This window comes from Bison bison, unplaced genomic scaffold (assembly GCF_000754665.1).
Source record: "Bison bison bison isolate TAMUID 2011002044 unplaced genomic scaffold, Bison_UMD1.0 scf7180017864148, whole genome shotgun sequence".
Lineage (NCBI taxonomy): Eukaryota > Metazoa > Chordata > Mammalia > Artiodactyla > Bovidae > Bison > Bison bison.
Window position 1 is genome coordinate 8,180,940 of NW_011494720.1, and position 18,105 is coordinate 8,199,044.

At 41.0% G+C, this 18,105-nt stretch overlaps 1 protein-coding gene across 1 annotated transcript; it reads right to left on the reverse strand.

Moving 5' to 3' along the window:
• Positions 1 to 1,461: 1,461 nt before the first annotated feature.
• On the reverse strand, positions 1,462 to 18,102 carry RSPH3 (radial spoke 3 homolog (Chlamydomonas); the record flags this gene model as incomplete). The annotated part of the gene is made up of 8 exons (XM_010840913.1): positions 1,462 to 2,797; positions 3,352 to 3,438; positions 4,141 to 4,303; positions 8,689 to 8,892; positions 9,946 to 10,091; positions 12,446 to 12,587; positions 15,251 to 15,338; positions 17,783 to 18,102. Coding segments are annotated over 8 exons (1,464 nt in total), but the record flags the coding sequence as incomplete, so codon positions are not given.
• Between the last annotated feature and the right edge of the window lie 3 nt (positions 18,103 to 18,105).

Sequence of the window (18,105 nt, forward strand, 5' to 3'; positions counted from 1 at the left end):
GAGGAGGGCATGGCAACTTACTCTAGTATTTCTTGCCTGGGAAATCCCATGCAGAGAGAAGCCTGGCGGGCTCCAGTCCAAAGAGTTGGACACAACTGAGCAGCTAAACAACAGCAGCAACAAATTTTAGGATAATCACAGACTGTTTAAGAAGATGGAACTAACTCAGCAATGAAAGGGGACAGATTGCATTTTTTAAAATGCTGTTAATTCAATAATTTATTTATTCTTTGTACCTCACAAAAGTGCAAGGCTGTTGAGAAGAAAAGGATAGTAGATTGGAAGGAAGGGGATCTGGGCTCCAGCTTTCATCCCATCACTTGCTAGGCTAGTCACTTTACCGAAAACCCCTTAGAATCCCTGAGCTGTGGTTTGTTCTCTCAGCCCTGCTTCGTTCAGCTCCACCGTGAGGCTGTAACTGCAGCCTCCTCGTGGTGCTCAGCACACAGCAGGCACTCAGTTAACACTTGCTGACTGAACAGACCAATGACTGATTGAAAACGAAAATAGAAACATCGTCACATCTACCTCAGAAGGGCTGCTCTGCCGTTAAAATGACGTAGGGATATAAAACGTGGGCAATTAGTTTGAGAATCATGAGAAGTGCTACCGAGACATACAGCGCAGTTCTTTTTACAAATGGAGAAAGATGTTCTTATGTATTTTTAATGCCACGTTTAAAAAGAAACTAAGGTAAATGTGTTAATGACTGCAAGCTATTTCAAACCAATACAGCTTATATATTTATAAATATTCTGAGAAAAATAGACTGTATCTATCTGAAGCCTCAGAAGACATCACTGATTAGAGATTAATATAACTTTCAGTTCAGTTCAGTCGCTCAGTCGTGTCTCTTTGCGACCCCATGGACTGCAGCATGCCAGGCCTCCCTGTCCATCACCACCTCCCGGAGCTTGCTCAAACACACGTCCATTGAGTTGGTGATGCCATCCTCTGTCGTCCCCTTCTCCTCCTGCCTTCAATCTTTCCCAGCATCAGGGTCTTTTCAATGAGGCAGTTCTTTGCATCAGGTGGCCAAAGTATTGGAGCTTCAGCTTCAGCTTCAGCATCAGTCCTTCCAATGAATATTCAGGACTGATTTCCTTTAGGATTGACTAGTTGGATCTCCTTGCAGTCCAAGGGACTCTCAAGAGTGTTCTCCAGCACCACAGTTCAAAAGTATCAATTCTTCGGCACTCAGCTTTCTTTATGGTCCAACTCTCACATCCATATGTGACTAATGGAAAAACCAGAGCTTTGACTAGACGGACCTTTGTTGGCAAAGTAATATCTCTGCTTTTAATACACTACCTAGGTTGGTCATAGCTTTTCTTCCAAGGAGCAAGCGTCTTTTAATTTCATGGCTGCAGTCACCATCTGCAGTGATTTTGGAGCCCAAGAGAATAAAGTCTGTCACTATTTCCATTGTTTCCCCATCTATTTGCCATGAAGTGATACGATCAGATGCCATGATCTTAGTTTTTTGAACGTTGAGTTTTAAGCCAGAGTTTTATATCTCTAATATAACTTTAGAGGTAAAAAATATCTATGATTTTCAATTCACCAAACAAGTTCAGATTAAAAAATCAAATGGCAATTACCTATAATACAGTTGTATCTGACCACATTCAAAAAAAAACATTTATATGTACTGATGTTGAAAAGTCTAAGATAGACTGTTAGGTGAAAATGCAAGGACTATAACCCATATATTGCCAGATGTTCAAATCTTTATCTCCAGAAATATCTTTAAAAAGGCCTGGAGGGTACATAGAATGGATGGATGGATGACACAGGCTATCTGAGGAGGGATCTTTAGCTTCATTGGTATTGCCTGAAATTTTTTAATAGCAGGAATGTGAACAAAGAGATGAGAGCTTTACTTGAATACTGAAGATGGAACAGGTAAGTGTTTAACTTTATACAGACGAGGGTATATTTCTTGGTATTTGCAAGGAGAGAGCACTGTGGCTTTCAGGAACCCAACCTTGAGGGATTCCTGCTTGGGGTAAATTAAAAAGTTTTTCTACAGAGAAGAAAAGCTCAGTGGCTAACAGAACTGGTATCTAACATTAAATATCATACTTACTGAAAAAAGAGAAAGAAACTACAAAACTAAAGAAAAATGTATTAACGATATGTAGTGGTCATGGGACAACTAAGGAAAAATATATTGGTTATACAGTGGTGATGGAAGGAGTAAGGAAACAAATATTAGTTATATATACTGGTAATAGGAAGCTTGAAATTAGACATAATTCTCATTAGAGTTACAGTATAGCTCCTAAAGAGTCTACTATTAAATAAATAAGGTTTCATTTAAAAAATTAGTTTTATTATTTCAACATATTTGATTTGCCCAGTCCATGAGACAAAAAGACACGCTGACTAAACACAACATAATTTCCATGAGCTGAGGGGACTCATGCATCATTACCTGATTGGCTGCAGTGCTGACTGGCTCCATGGCGCTGAGGCTCCCTCTATTGTGACAGCTCCTCCCTCTTGGAGGATTTCCTCATTTCTGTCAGTTCGTCATTTTCTTCTTCGAGCCGCCTCTCCTGGGACGACACTCTCTCCGCGTACCTTGCGTCGTACGGCGTTCTCTGTAGGGAGTCTCTGTCTGGAAGGGGTCTCTGGGCCTGGGATGCACCCTGATCCTGGGATTCAAAACCCACCAGGGGCTCTCTTGTTCCTCCGGGACCACCGAGTCCGTTCTCAGGCCTCACAGAGGCGTGCCTGCCCTCCTTCTGCTCATAGAGATTCAGTCTTCTCTCAACCACCTCACGAATCAACACTGAAAATTGTACGTACAGAAATCACTATGACTTTTCATATTTTAGGAGTTATAACACTTGCTTATAGATGAGTGTAAAATATTCACTAGGCCTTGTCCCTTCCCTGTATCATGACCTTTTATACAAAGTCAGCAATACATACCTTCTGTGCCACTTAATATGAATTCTATTCAATGCCTGTTTTAACAGAATATGATTTATAAAGTAATACAGAAGATGTTAATTCTGATCAAATTATAAAAGAACCAAAAATAATACTGAAGGTAAAAATAGGTACCTTTGTTAAATGGCAACCCACTCCAATACCCTTGCCTGGAAAAATCCATGGATGGAGGAGCCTGGTATGCTACAGCCCATGGGGTCGCAAAGAGTCGGACACGACTGAGCGACTTCACTTCACTTTGTTAATAGAATTGATATACTGAAAATTTAAGAACCAAAACTGTAAAATTAACATCCTTTTTCTGTATGTTCTTTTTACTGAAAAATTTCAGAGATGACTTTTCAATAATATAAAAGAACTTACTGTCAAAAAAAAAAAAAAAGAACTTACTGTCAAGCACCGTTCTTCCCACCATGCTGGACTCCATGGTTTTGTCAACTTCATTCATTAGCCACGGGAGGAATCCTATCTCAATATCTGTAATTTAAAAAGTTAACTTCATTAAGTGATTTTTATGAATCATTACAAACTGGGAGAATCTGTGCTTCCCCCTAATGTTACAGATATATCAGCCTTGTTTTCTTATTATAAAATGTCAAACAGACTTGTACAATATCACTTGTGCTGTACAGTGTTCTCTCTATGTGGTCTGGTCCATTACGTTTCTATGAAGTATAAATGGTATTTGCAAAATTATGAGGCCTTCCCTGGAGTCAAAGCCTTCAGAACTGACTGTATAGGCACTGCGTGAGATGAAAGGAGCTGGGGTTATGGGGGATATCCATATGGGGATAGATATCCGGTCCATATTTCTTTCTACTCTCCAATATTCTCAGTAAACATTCTAAAATCTTTGTAACACACCTCTTATTAGTAATGGTACTTTCTTAAAACAACTATAATTGATTTTAAAATTTGGCCCAGAGATAGAAAGATTCCCTGATAGCTCAGTTGGGAAAGAATCTGCCTGCGAAGCAGGAGATCCTAGTTTGATTCCTGGGTCAGGAAGTTCCGCTGGAGAAGGGACAGGCTACCCACTCCAGTATTCTTGGGCTTCCTGTGTGGCTTAGCTGGTAAAGAAAGATTCCAATTCAAAATAAAAATGGGCACAACATGAACTCAAACCATTAGCAGGATGCTTATTGTAACAGTTAATCTAACAAAAGACCTCCAACAAACCTCTTTCAACGGGATCATAAAAGTAGCCACCATCCCGAAGGCTGTCAAAAACTGATGGGAGGAGGTCGGCCAGGTAACGCTGTGCAAATGCTCGGGCCGCGATCTTCTGCGAAGTCTCGTTATGCTTGTGAACCACCTGCCATTGCTGCTGCTTCCGACGTTCCTGCCCAGAGGAAAACACCATCACAGGTGGCTGTTCAGCTTTATGTCTTCCCCAGATACCGATTCTTATGAGTGGGAGAATCTGTACTTATATTTGTATCCAAAAATGGACAGCAAGGTGTCTATGATCAGTTCGTATTTTTCACTAAGATTTTAATGAATTTCAACAGCTAAGTAGGTATTGAATTTAGAGGAGATGATGCTTAAGGTAAAATTCATTTCCTGATCCATTTTCAAGTAAAGTAATTTTAGGATATACATGTCTGACTAAAATCAAAGAATAATAATAGTTATCTGTATTTTTAATTAGTATTATAAAGTATTGCTGATATGAAAATTATAGTTGCTTAGACATCTTTGATTAAAAAACTAGGGCCAATAAATTGTCTCATTTATAATGATTCTTTGAATTTGTAAAGTTCTGAAAATTATAAAACCTTTTTGTTGCTGTTGCTATTTATAGATCATATGAAATCTGTGAAGCTAATGAACTACCTTCTCTACTCCCATGCAGAAATGGGAACATTAATATATTTTCTAATTAGTCTACTTTCAAAGTTGAAGTAAATATAAATCTAGATGACTTGTATTCTTTGTTTTTTCATATTTCCTAATCAGATCAGATCAGATCAGTTGCTCAGTCGTGTCCGACTCTTTGTGACCCCATGAACCGCAGCACGCCAGGCCTCCCTGTACATCACCAACTCCCGGACTTCACTGAGACTCACGTCCATCGAGTCAGTGATGCCATCCAGCCATCTCATCCTCTGTCGTCCCCTTCTCCTCCTGCCTCCAATGCCTCCCAGCATCAGAGTCTTTTCCAATGAGTCAACTCTTCGCATGAGGTGGCCAAAGTACTGGAGTTTCAGCTTTAGCATCATTCCTTCCAAAGAAATCCCAGGGCTGATCTCCTTCAGAATGGACTGGTTGGATCTCCTTGCAGTCCAAGGGATTCTTAAGAGTCTTCTCGAACACCACAGTTCAAAAGCATCAATTCTTCGGCACTCAGCCTTCTTCACGGTCCAATTCTCACATCCATACATGACCACTGGAAAAACTATAGCCTTGACTAGACGAACCTTTGTTGGCAAAGTAATGTCTCTGCTTTTGAATATGCTATCTAGGTTGGTCATAACTTTCCTTCCAAGGAGTAAGCATCTTTTAATTTCATGGCTGCAGTCACCATCTGTAGTGATTTTGGAACCTCCCAAAATAAAGTCTGACACTGTTTCCACTGTTTCCCCATCTATTTCCCATGAAGTGGTGGGACCGGATGCCATCATCTTCGTTTTCTGAATGTTGAACTTTAAGTCAACTTTTTCACTCTCCACTTTCACTTTCATCAAGAGGCTTTTGAGTTCCTCTTCACTTTCTGCCATAAGGGTGGTGTCATCTGTATATCTGAGGTTATTGATATTTCTCCCGGCAATCTTGATTCCAACTTGTGTTTCTCCCAGTCCAGCATTTCTCATGATGTACTCTGCATATAAGTTAAATAAACAGGGTGACAATATACAGCCTTGACGAACTCCTTTTCCTATTTGGAACCAGTCTGTTGTTCCATGTCCAGTTCTAACTGTTGCTTCCTAACCTGCATACAAATTTCTCAAGAGGCAGATCAGGTGGTCTGGTATTCCCATGTCTTTCAGAATTTTCCACAGTTTATTGTGATCCACACAGTCAAAGGCTTTGGCATAGTCGATAAAGCAGAAATAGACGTTTTTCTGGAATTCTCTTGCTTTTTCCATGATCCAGTGGATGTTGGCACTTTGATCTCTGGTTCCTCTGCCATTTCTAAAACCATCTTGAACATCTGGAAGTTCACGGTTCACATATTGCTGAAGCCTGGCTTGGAGAATTTTGAGCATTACTTTACTAGCGTGTGAGATGAGTGCAATTGTGCGGTAGTTTGAGCATTCTTCGGCATTGCCTTTCTTTGGGATTGGAATGAAAACTGACCTTTTCCAGTCCTGTGGCCACTGCTGAGTTTTCCAAATTTGCTGGCATATTGAGTGCAGCACTTTCACAGCATCATCTTTCAGGATTTGGAATAGCTCAACTGGAATTCCATCACCTCCACTAGCTTTGTTGGTAGTGATGCTTTCTAAGGCCCACTTGACTTCACATTCCAGGATGTCTGGCTCTAGGTCAGTGATCACACCATCGTGATTATCTGGGTCGTGAAGATCTTTTTTGTACAGTTCTTCTGTGTATTCTTGCCACCTCTTCTGAATATCTTCTGCTTCTGTTAGGTCCATACCATTTCTGTCCTTTATCGAGCTCATCTTTGCATGAAATGTTCCTTTGGTACCTCTGATTTTCTTGAAGAGATCCCTAGTCTTTCCCATTCTGTTGTTTTCCTCTATTTCTTTGCATTGATCGCTGAAGAAGGCTTTCTTATCTCTTCTTGCTATTCTTTGGAACTCTGCATTCAGATGCTTATATCTTTCCTTTTCTCCTTTGCTTTTTGCTTCTCTTCTTTTCACAGCTATTTGTAAGTAAGACGGTAGGTGTTCCAAGAGGGAATCAGAGGGCAAACACACTGAAACCATACTCACAGAAAACTAGTCAATCTAATCACACTAGGACCACAGCCTTGTCTAACTCAATGAAACTAAGCCATGCCTGTGGGGCAACCCAAGACGGGCAGGTCATGGTGGAGAGATTTGACAGAATGTGGTCCACTGGAGAAGGGAATGGCAAACCACTTCAGTATTCTTGCCTTGAGAACCCCATGAACAGTATGAAAAGGCAAAATATTTCCTAACAGTAAGTAATATATATTATAAAAAATGAAGAATACAAGTCATTAAGATTTATATTTGCTTAAACTTTGAAAATATTTCCTAATAGTAAGTAAGGGCTTCCCAGGTGGCTCAGTGGTAAAGAATCTAACTGATCAGCAGGAGACGTGGGTTCAATTCCTGGGTCAGGAAGGTCCCCTGGAGGAGGAAATGGCAACCCACTCCAGTACTCTTGCCTGGGAAATTCCATGGACAAAGGACCCTGACAGGCTGCAGTCCAAGTCAGACACGGCTGAGCATGCACACACCACCAAACAGTAAATAAACAAATTTAACTTTTCTTTGATAAAAACTTCACCAATTATTTCAACAAAGCTGATTTTGTTAGGATTCACCTTATACTTGTGAACATACAATCGTGCATTTGCACAATCCTTATCAACAGACCCGTGCTCTTTACAAAGTTACTCATTTTGGAGGAAAACTGAAAGTCCATCTGACTAGGTTTGGAGTAGAATGTTCTGACAACTCAGCTATTCGTGTGGGAAGGTAGACCCTGAGCCCTTTCAGGTGTTTGGAAACCCTTTATCATTTATCCACAGACTTGCCTGGTGGCTCAGACAGCGTCTGTCTACAATGCGGGAGACCTGGGTTTGATCCCTGGGTTGGGAAGATCCCCTGGAGAAGGAAACAGCAACCCACTCCAGTACTCTTGCCTGGAAAATCCCATGGACGGAGGATCCTGGTAGGCTACCGTCTGTGGGGTCGCAAAGAGCCGGACAGGACTGAGCGACTTCACTTTCACTTTATCATTTATCATCCAGTGTTTAACGCAGGGTGAGTTATTGCCATCCCCAGACAGATTCTTATTAAACTGTACCAAGCCTAGTGCTTCCTAACCAGAGGTTTGTGGCATATTTAATGACTGGATTCTACAACTTTTCTTATTAAAGGTTCTAAAAACCTTTTAATCTGAAGAAATATTCTGTAAAGACTCAGATAGTAGGTGTATTTGTAAGGGTGTGGAGCAGAGCCAGCCACTGAGAAAAAGACCCAGAATTATTTCCAGATCCTCTTTCTTACTCCCCATCTACCCAAATACACTCCACTTTTTCCTGCCACCTTTTCTGCCATTGATTTTTGGCAAACTGATGTTATTTCTTCTCCAGGACTCTTGATATTTAAGAGTGCCTTTCATTGGGACATATGTAATTTAAATTGTGACCTGTAGGAATTTTGGGGAACTCTATTTAGGTTGTTGATGTTATTTAGTCCGACTCTTTGCAACCCCATAGACTGTAGCCTGCCAGGCCTCCTCTCTCCATGGGATTTCCCAGGGAAGAATATTGGAGTGGGCTGCCATTTCCTTCTCTAGGAGTAGAACCTCGGTTGCCTGCACTGGCAGGCAGATTCTTTACTGTTGAGCCACCTGGGAAGTCCATCTCTATTTAGATACATCTATGTAAACTGGAATTTTAAAAACGTAATTGTTCATGAAAAATCGGTGATCTATAGGAGAGACCTGAACAACAAACATGTCTTCTAACAAGTTTGCCAAGACCTGTTAGCTCTACATGTGATTTTGAACACAATCTGTTAAGTAACCGAAATCTGTCTGAGAGAGAAAACGAAAATTCTCTACTTTTTCCTCCCGGTGTCGCCTCTCCTGCTCTTCAAGTCGCTGGACTTCAGCAAGCTCGATGTTGCGAAGCTCTTCATATGCGTATTGACTGGCCCGCAGGTTCGCCAACTCTTCTTCTTCCATCACTTCCAGAAGAGACTGCTCGATGGTCTTTCCCACCAAAACTTCTAACATTGGTTTAACTTCAAGATCAAAGTCAAACAGCTTAAACACACAAAACAAATTTAAAATTTTAATCATGGACCAAAGGCTCAATGAAAAAAATATCCCATAAGAGCAGCAATAAATAACAGGATACTACTTGTTGAGGGTCTTCTGTGTGCCAGACAATGAGCTGGTACTTTACCGTTTCTAACCTTCAAGACAGCCCAAAAGGCACAGGGGCTCTTTACAGGCAAAAACTGATAGGAGCAAAGTTATAAAAAGATCTATTCAATCATCAGAATGAACCTTCATTCTCAATGATTTTCCAATAAAACTCTAAACCCAAGGGAAATATCTTTGTCTGTCTTGTTCTCCATCTTTTCTGCTTGATTTTTATTGGTTGTTTTGATAACAGTTTGAAGAACAAAGGAACAAGAATGATGGATACTTTGGTAATTCATCTCTAGGATTTAGAGGCAAAGATCGTCTTCTGTATAGATTATGAAGACTAATTTTATTTCCTAATTCAATGACAGTACTTTCGAATTCCTTCGCATTTTAAATCTCACTTAAGTCATTATGCACACTGCTTTCTCTTCTTCAGTTTCGTAAACTGGCCTGTATTCATGTATTCCACACTGATATAAAAATTAATTATTTTAGGACTTTTTTCCTAACACAGAGAATTATCTTCATAAAACTTATATAATCAACAAGCAACTAGCAGTGGAACCTTTCACACCAGAGATATTATTTTTCCTCATTTTGTACAAATCTACCTTATGTTCATCCATTAAGCAAGTATGCAAACACACAAAAATTAAATATATAAATATTCTAAACACATTTCTAAAATTTTTTATTTCTGATCAGCAAAGAGGGAGAATCAGATCATGGCATTTAATTTTTTTTTTAAAGACTAAAAAGTAAAAGATCATGATATTTAAAAATATTTCTGGGTAGCTCAGGATAAAACCATACACCATTTGGAAGGAAATGCAGTAAGTATTTAGAATCTTCCTGACTGTGAAGTGGTTTGCACTTATGTTAAGGTTTTAATTAAACCTCACTCTTTATAAAGAAGACAGAGAGAAGTCTAATAATGTACTATACCTCTCCTTCTAGAATTTCGGTGGCCACATCTTTGCCAGTTTTGGCAGGAATAAAGAGTGGTGTTGGTGGTTTGTCCAAAAATGCATCTGTTTGGCACTCCATATCAACTTCTATTATGCGGTCAGCAATTTCTTCAAGGTATAATTCTAAGAGAACACCATATACATTGAGTTTGAAATTCTGGTCTTTTTCAAGAATTTGAAACTACAGCCCCTTCAAAACAGAAATGAATGGATCAGAATATAAGTCTTGAAATAAAGGTGCTCAAATGTGGGATTCAATCCACATAGTGTACTAAGCATTTTTATATATTTGGAAGACCACAGAGCCAGTCAGGCTAGAACATTTACTAAATGTTGAGAGATCACCGAGCTTTGTATTTGAAACGGGCTTCCCTGTGGCTCAGCTGGTGAAGAACCTGCCTGCAATGCGGGAGACCTGGGCTTGATCCCTGGGTTGGAAAGATCCCCTGGAGAAGGGAAAGGCTACCCACTCCAGTATTCTGTCCTGGAAAATTCCATGGACAGCCCATGGGGTCGCAAAGAGTCAAACATGACTGAGCGACTTTAACTTTGTATTTGAAAACAGAACTAAAGAATGTGAACCTATAGATGTATATACAACACAAAACATAACATGGGATGGAAAGTTGACGAGCCAGCCATGTGACAAGTCTTAAGATAATCAATGTTCAAAGGTTTGAAAATTCCTGGACATGTAAAAAAACTACGCATCACATCATTGTGTTATGGACGTTCTCTCTAACCTACATATCATAAACAGATATAGGAAAACAAATTTCACCTTGGGAATAATTTACATGAGGCAAGGGCAGTATGGCATCATGCAAAGAACATGAGAACTGGAGTCAGCTGTTGAACATAGGACCTAGCAATTACATCCTCTTTGGGTCTTGGTTTCTTTATCTGCAAAAGGGATCATGGTTATCAGTCACCTACAGTCTGCATAATAATAAAGGAGACACAGGAAGTACTCAACAAAAAGTGGCTGCTATTCTATCACTTCATATTCTGACGGTATAAGTAAAGACTAAAATTTAGCTCTTACAGAATTACAACTATATTGGCTAATCACAGACATGTACTTATTCTAGACTTGGTCTCAAGGTAGGAAAAAGCTTGGAATGGTCCTCAACCTTTTGTCCTTACTATCCAGAAATATCTCTGGTTATGTCCAAGGAAAACATCAAGTATTGCTTGACGACCAAGAGTCTGTCAACAACACAGCTGGACCTTATGGGTCCAGGTAAACCCCCACAGCTGACGACAGTCAGGTAAGTAGGAAAAGCCTGGCACTAGCCTAGGAACGGAGAAGGCAATGGCACCCCACTCCAGTACTTCTGCCTAGAAAATCCCATGGACGGAGGAGCCTGGTAGGCTGCAGTCCAGGGGGTCGCTAAAGTCGGACATGACTGAGCGACTTCCCTTTCACTTTTCATTTTCATGCATTGGAGAAGGAAATGGCAATCCATTCCAGTGTTCTTGCCTGGAGAATCCCAGGGACGGGGGAGCCTAGTGGGCTGCCATCTATGGGGTCGCACAGAGTCGGACACAACTGAAGCGACTTAGCAGCAGCAGCAGCAGCCTAGGAGAGCCTATGTGGCCCTGGGGAGGATGCAAGGGAATGGAGAACAAAAGGAGCTAGAAGAAGAGGCCATGGTGAGAGAGGTGGGGGACTCAGATCTAAACAGGTTTGTGTTGTGCTGTGCTTAGTCACTCAGTCGTGTCCGACTCTTTGCGACCCATGGACTGTAGCCTGCCAGGCTCCTCTGTCCACGGGAATTCTCCAGGCAGGAATACTGGAGTGGGTTGCCATGCCCTCCTCCAGGGGATCTTCCCAACCCAGGTATCAAACACAGGTCTCCTGCGTTACAGGTGGATTCTTTACAATCTGAGCCACCAGCGAAGCCCAAGAATACTGGAATGGGTAGCCTATCCCTTCTCCAGGGGAACTTCTGGATCCAGGAATCGAAGTGGAGTCTCCTGCTTTGCAGGCGGATTCTTTACCAGCTGAGCTACCCAGGAAGCCCCGGGATTAGTAAAGCTTGGACTAATAACCCACACTTTCAGATATGCAGTTTTCAGATATTCAGTAAATGGGTTTACTTCTCTCAAAAGACAGAATACCAAAATAAAACTATACTGCTCTCCACTTTCCACGAGTCCAAGAGTGATTCATCTTGGGCTATGAAAAGCAGGAAATACTCCCAGTTGGAGAACAGCATTTGTGAAAAGGGCTGAGAGAATTAATTTGGTCCTTATATTCTTTTTTAAAAAAATCGCCATGTCACATTTTCAGCCGTACCCAATATAATAACAATATTCAGTCTATGAGTTTGTTTACTAAACGGACTTCTTCTACCACGTGACAGGGAAATACTAGATGGCATAACAGATACGTTAATATGAAAGTCAAACAAAATGAACTGACTCAGAAAACCATACACTCTGAGGAGCCACCAAGCCGTGGGCCCACATACCTGTCTGCACGTCCACATGTTTCCTGCCTTCCACAGGTTCGGGTGTACGCGGTCTGAGCTGTTCTTGGGCTCGTTTTCTGGCAAAAGCCCTCCTCCTAGCCTGCTGCTGTCTCTGAATCTCTACAGGATCAGGCTGCCCAGGCTGGATGACAGAAAAGGCTTATAAAACTTAGGAAATATTTCTCAAGGTGTATAGGAGTGCTTCTCCAAACCAATTCCTGGGTGGCATGAAGGCACCCGTCACAGAGCACGTCCTGCTCATCGGTGACTTGGTGATTAAAAATTCACCTGAAATTTGTCAGGCAATTACAAAGGTATCTGGTAAAACACATAAAAGTAACTTCAAAGTATGGCCATTAACCAGAATAAAATGGGTGCAGAATCCCAAATAATAAACTGTTTTTCCTCATTCAAGGATTTTTTTTACCATGAACTCCTCTGATGCCTAGTAAACTGAGGTAACCATTCAGTCACAATAGATTTTAATGTGTAGTTAAGAAATTGAAAACCACTTGAATTTTTTTTAAGCCTAATTTCATGACAGAATTTCCATAAAAAATACATTAGCTCACAAAGAAAACAACTTTAGTCCGAACAAAGCCTGTTCAAGTACACAAACAACAGATGACTAAGGGATTAAAGGAGGCAAAGGGCAAAGGAGAAAAGGAAAGATATACCCATTGGAATGCAGAGTTCCAAAGAACAGCAAGGAGAGGTAAGAAAGCCTTCCTCGGTGATCAATGCAAAGAAATAAAGGAAAACAATAGAATGGGAAAGGCAGAGACCTCTTCAAGAAATTAGACATACCAACAGAACATTTCATGCAAAGATGGGCACAATAAAGGACAGAAAAGGTATCGACCTAACAGAAGCAGAAGATATTCAGAAGAGGTGGCAAGAATACACAGAAGAACTGTACAAAAAAGATCTTCATGACCCAGATAACCACGATGGTGTGATCACTCACCTAGAGCCAGACATTCTGGAATGCGAAGTCAAGTGGACCTTAGGAAGCATCACTACAATCAAAACTAGTAGAGGTGATGGAATTCCAGTTGAGCTAATTCAAATCCTGAAAGATGATGCTGTGAAAGTGCTGCACTCAATATGCCAGCAAATTTGGAAAACTCAGCAGTGGCCACAGGACTGGAAAAGGTCAGTTTTCATTCCAATCCCAAAGAAAGGCAATGCTAAAGAATGTTCAAACTACTGCACAATTACACTCATCTCATGCTAGTAAATGCTCAAAACTCTCCAAGCCAGGCTTCAAAAGTACATGAACTGTAAACTTTCAGATGTTCAAGTTGGATTCAGAAAAGGCAGAGGAACCAGAGATCAAATTGCCAACATGCACTGATCATCAAAAAAGCAAGAGAGTTCCAGAAAAACATCTACTTCTGCTTTACTGACTATGCCAAAGGCTTTGACTGTGTGGTTCACAACAAACTGGGAAATTCTGAAAGAGATGGGAATACCAGATCACCTGACCTGACTCCTGAGAAATCTATATGCAGGTCAAGAAGCAACAGTTAGAACTGGACATGGAACAATAGACTGGTTCCAAATCGGGAAAGGAGTACATCAAAGTGGTATATTGTCACCCTGCTAATTTAATTTATATGCAAAGTACATCATGCGAAATGCCGGGCTGGATGAAGCACAAGCTGGAATCAAGATTGCCAGGAGAAATATCAATAACCTCAGATATGCGGATGACACCACCCTTATGGTAGAAAGTGAAGATGAACTAAAGAGCCTATTGATGAAAGTGAAAGAGGAGAGTGAAAAAGTTTGCTTAAAACTCAACATTCAGAAAACTAAGATCATGGCATCCAGTCCCATCACTTCATGGCAAATAGATGGGGAAACAATGTAAACAGTGACAGACTTTACCTTTTTGGCCTCCAAAATCACTGCAGATGGTGACTGCAGCCATGAAATTAGAAGACACTTGCTCCTTGGAAGAAAAGGTATGACCAACCTAGATGGTATATTAAAAAGGAGAGACATTACTTTGCCAACAAAGGTCCATCTAGTCAAAGCTATGGTTTTTCCAGTAGTCATGTGTATGGATGTGAGAGTTGGACTATAAAGAAAGCTGAGTGAAAAGAATTGATGCTTTTGAACTGTGGTGCTGGAGAAGACTCTTGAGAGTCCCAAGGAGATCCAACCAGTCAATCCTAAAGGAAATCAGTCCCTAATATTCACTGGAAGGGCTGATGCTGAAGCTCCAATACTTTGGCCACCTGATGCAAAGAACTGACTTATTGGAAAAGACCCTGATCATGGGAAAGATTGAAGGCGGGAGGAGAAGGGGACGACAGAGGATGAGATGGTTGGATGGCATCACCAACTCTATGGACATGTGTTTGAGTAAGCTCCGGGATTTGGTGATGGACAGGGAAGCCTGGCATGGTGCAGTCCATGGGATTGCAATGAGTTGGACACGACTAAGTGACTGAACTGAACCAAACCACTTTTCAGTGCACAGTTCAGGGGCATTAAGTACACTCACGTTGCGCAACCACTACCACCGTTCATCTCCAGAACTTTTTTCATTCTGTGAAACTGAAACTCCGTACTCATTAAATAACACTTCTCTATTCCTCCATTCCCTGCCAACCACTATCTGGCTTATATTTTGCATACATTTTTTTTCCCCTTTCATTTTTCAAGCAATCCATCCTTATTTCATAAATGTTTTAGTCTGTAACAGATTAGAAATTTAAAGACAGAAACAAAAATTGCTCCTTCACCACAGGTAGTCTGGAGTACTCTGTGTCAGACAATTCGAACTGTACTTACCAGTGGTACTGACTGCAGGGCGTACGTGTTGCCTCGGATCACCCTTCTGTCATACATTATGTTTCCGTAATGCACAGGTTCTTCAGGTCTGTAAAAAAGTAAATTCTAAATTATGAGTGTAATGGAGCATTGGTATCTAAAAGTCAACTTTTCATTTTCAAAAATTAAAGTATATTTGATTTACAATATTGAGTTAGTTTCAGGTATACAGCAAAGTATATCAATTATACATACATAATATATATTTTCAGATTCTTTTCCACTATAAGTTATTACAAGATACTGAAAATATCTGTGCTATATAGTAGGTCCTTGCTATCTATTTTATATATAGTAGTGTGTATCTGTTAACCTCAGATTTCCACTTTATTCCTCATCCCCTTTCTTCTTTGGTAACCATAAGTTACTATGTCTGTGAATCTATTTCCATTTTGTAAATAAAAATTCTATTACTTTGGTAGATTCCACATGGAAGTGATATCATATGATATTTGTCTTTGGGGCCAACTCATTTTTAATAGGATTTAGACTAAGGTGAAACTATTTTAAGAAAATAGATTTTTTTTTAGCACCGTTGATAAAGTAGGGAAGTTCCACAATTAGGTGAGAGAAGGAAGATGTTGAGAATTATGTATGCTACATTGTTATGAAGAAGACAAAGGCCATGCAGACGTGTATGTGTATGTATATATTTGTATTCATACATGTGTACATAAACATGGGTGTCTGGAGAAAAGTACCAAAGTATTCATTCAAAGTCATTAATGTGGTTTGGAGGCAGGAGAGGGACAGCAGGTTTGCAAGAGAAGGGGCTAGAGAATAAGGCTGTACTAAGAATACCCACAGGCATGAATGAGTACATATATTTAAAAATTAGATCTGTGTGTGAATGTATACAGAAAGAAATTTGGGGAAAAAAGGAATTAGTTTATAAAAAAGTGGAGGAGAAAAAAAGTAGAGGGAGCCAAGTGCAGATTAATATGGAGAAGGAAATGGCAACCCACTCCAGTGTTCTTGCCTGGAGAATCCCAGGGACGGGGGAGCCTGGTGGGCTGCCGTCTATGGGGTCGCACAGAGTCGGACACGACTGAAGCGACTCAGCAGCAGCAGTATGATTCCATTTCGGAAACAAAACCTTCCATATACACGTACATATGCTCCTCTTTGTGTGCACAAGCAAGAAGCTGTGGAAGAATAAGACTTAAGTTTGCTTACAACAGAGAAGCAGGAGTAGAGATGGGTGAGAGACAATTAACTTTGCCTTTATTACTCCTTATTTGTAATTTCCATTGGCTTCACAAGAATGTATTTTTATAAATTTGTAAACTGAAAAATCTAATAGACACATCCAAAAGAACTCCTCTCAAAGGCTTGATTCAGATTGCTTCAATATACCAATCAACTAATTCTCTAAAAAGAGAAATTGTTTCCAAGGAACCACCAATGATTCTTCTGTCATCTCTTGGTGTGATTTAATAGGAAGGATTTGTAAGCAACCACTTCAAGGCACTAGGAAATATTTCTCCAAGGAGTCCCTTTTAAAACTGAATTTAAAACTTTTATAATTTAAATGTTCTTATTTTGGTTTTCTTAAAGTGATAGGCATTTCTTATTAACACATGTCTTTATTGTCAGAATAAGATAATTATGATTTTAGACTCAGCTTGAAATAAGCATCAAGAACTCATGTTCAGCCTTTAATTCAACAATCTGTGTTGAGTGCTAACTATCTGTCAGGTAGATCTTTAGTGAATAAAAGTCATAAAGGGTCTTGCTTCCATTGAGCCTGCATTCTTGGAAAGTTCTGCTGATTCCAAAATTTGAAGCATACAGAAAGAACTTTAAGAGAACCATAATATTTAACGCCCTTTCCAAATATGGATACCTGAATATTTGCAATACTGATGAAGTAAAAGTACAATTTGCAGTCCAACATGGAAGGAGAACCTGATTCCTGTGAAGAGATTTACGTGGCTCCCGTTATGGACACGCTATTGTGAGGTACACCTTTGTATCCCAGTTTCTTGTTATGCATAATACATAATATAAAACTAACTTCACAGCACTGGAGAGTAGGTAAGAAAATGTATGTTGGTGCTCCTAGAAGGTGCCTGCTTGGCACACAGTCGGCCAATAACCACCTGTTGACTCAATAAGTCGTTTCCCTGCACATGTTATCAATCATGCCAGCATCATGACCACTAAAAAGTTAACTAATTCCCTTTATTGCTTCAGTCCTCCACAACACAGGAGTTTCTTGTGCTGCTGCTAAGTTGCTTCAGTTGTGTCCGACTCCGTGCAACCCCCTAGACGGCAGCCCACCAGCCTCCTCTGTCCTCGTGATCCTCCAGGCAGGAATATTGGAGTGGGTTGCCATTTCCTTCTCCAGTAGAGTTCCTCAGGGAGGGAATTTATTTCTCAGAGAGCAAGGAAGGGAAAGCAGCATAGGCAGGTTCTGCCAGGGCGAAAGGATCAAGATCCCGCGGCCCCAGGATGAGGAGAGACCCCACAGAGGCCGGTTTGCTCACTCACTGCTGCATCAGGTCGTCCCGGTAACGGCGGCGCTGGCAGGGCAGGGCCCGGGGCCGGCTGGTGTAGGTGTAGGTGGCCATGGCCGGGGAGGCGCGCTCAGCCAACGTGGAGGTCGCGCTCGGGGTCTGCCCGCTTCCCTTTTGATGAAGCTTGGCTTCGAAGCAGGTGGGCACTAGAGTGTCGTGGGAGCCGGAGAGGTGCACGTAGTGCCAAGGGCAGGGATTCCGTGATGCGAGGAGGGGCGGCAAGAAGGGAGGCGGGCGGGCCGGGAGATTGCCAGGGCAGGAAGTAGGAGCTACACAGGGACGGTTCTGGGCACCACC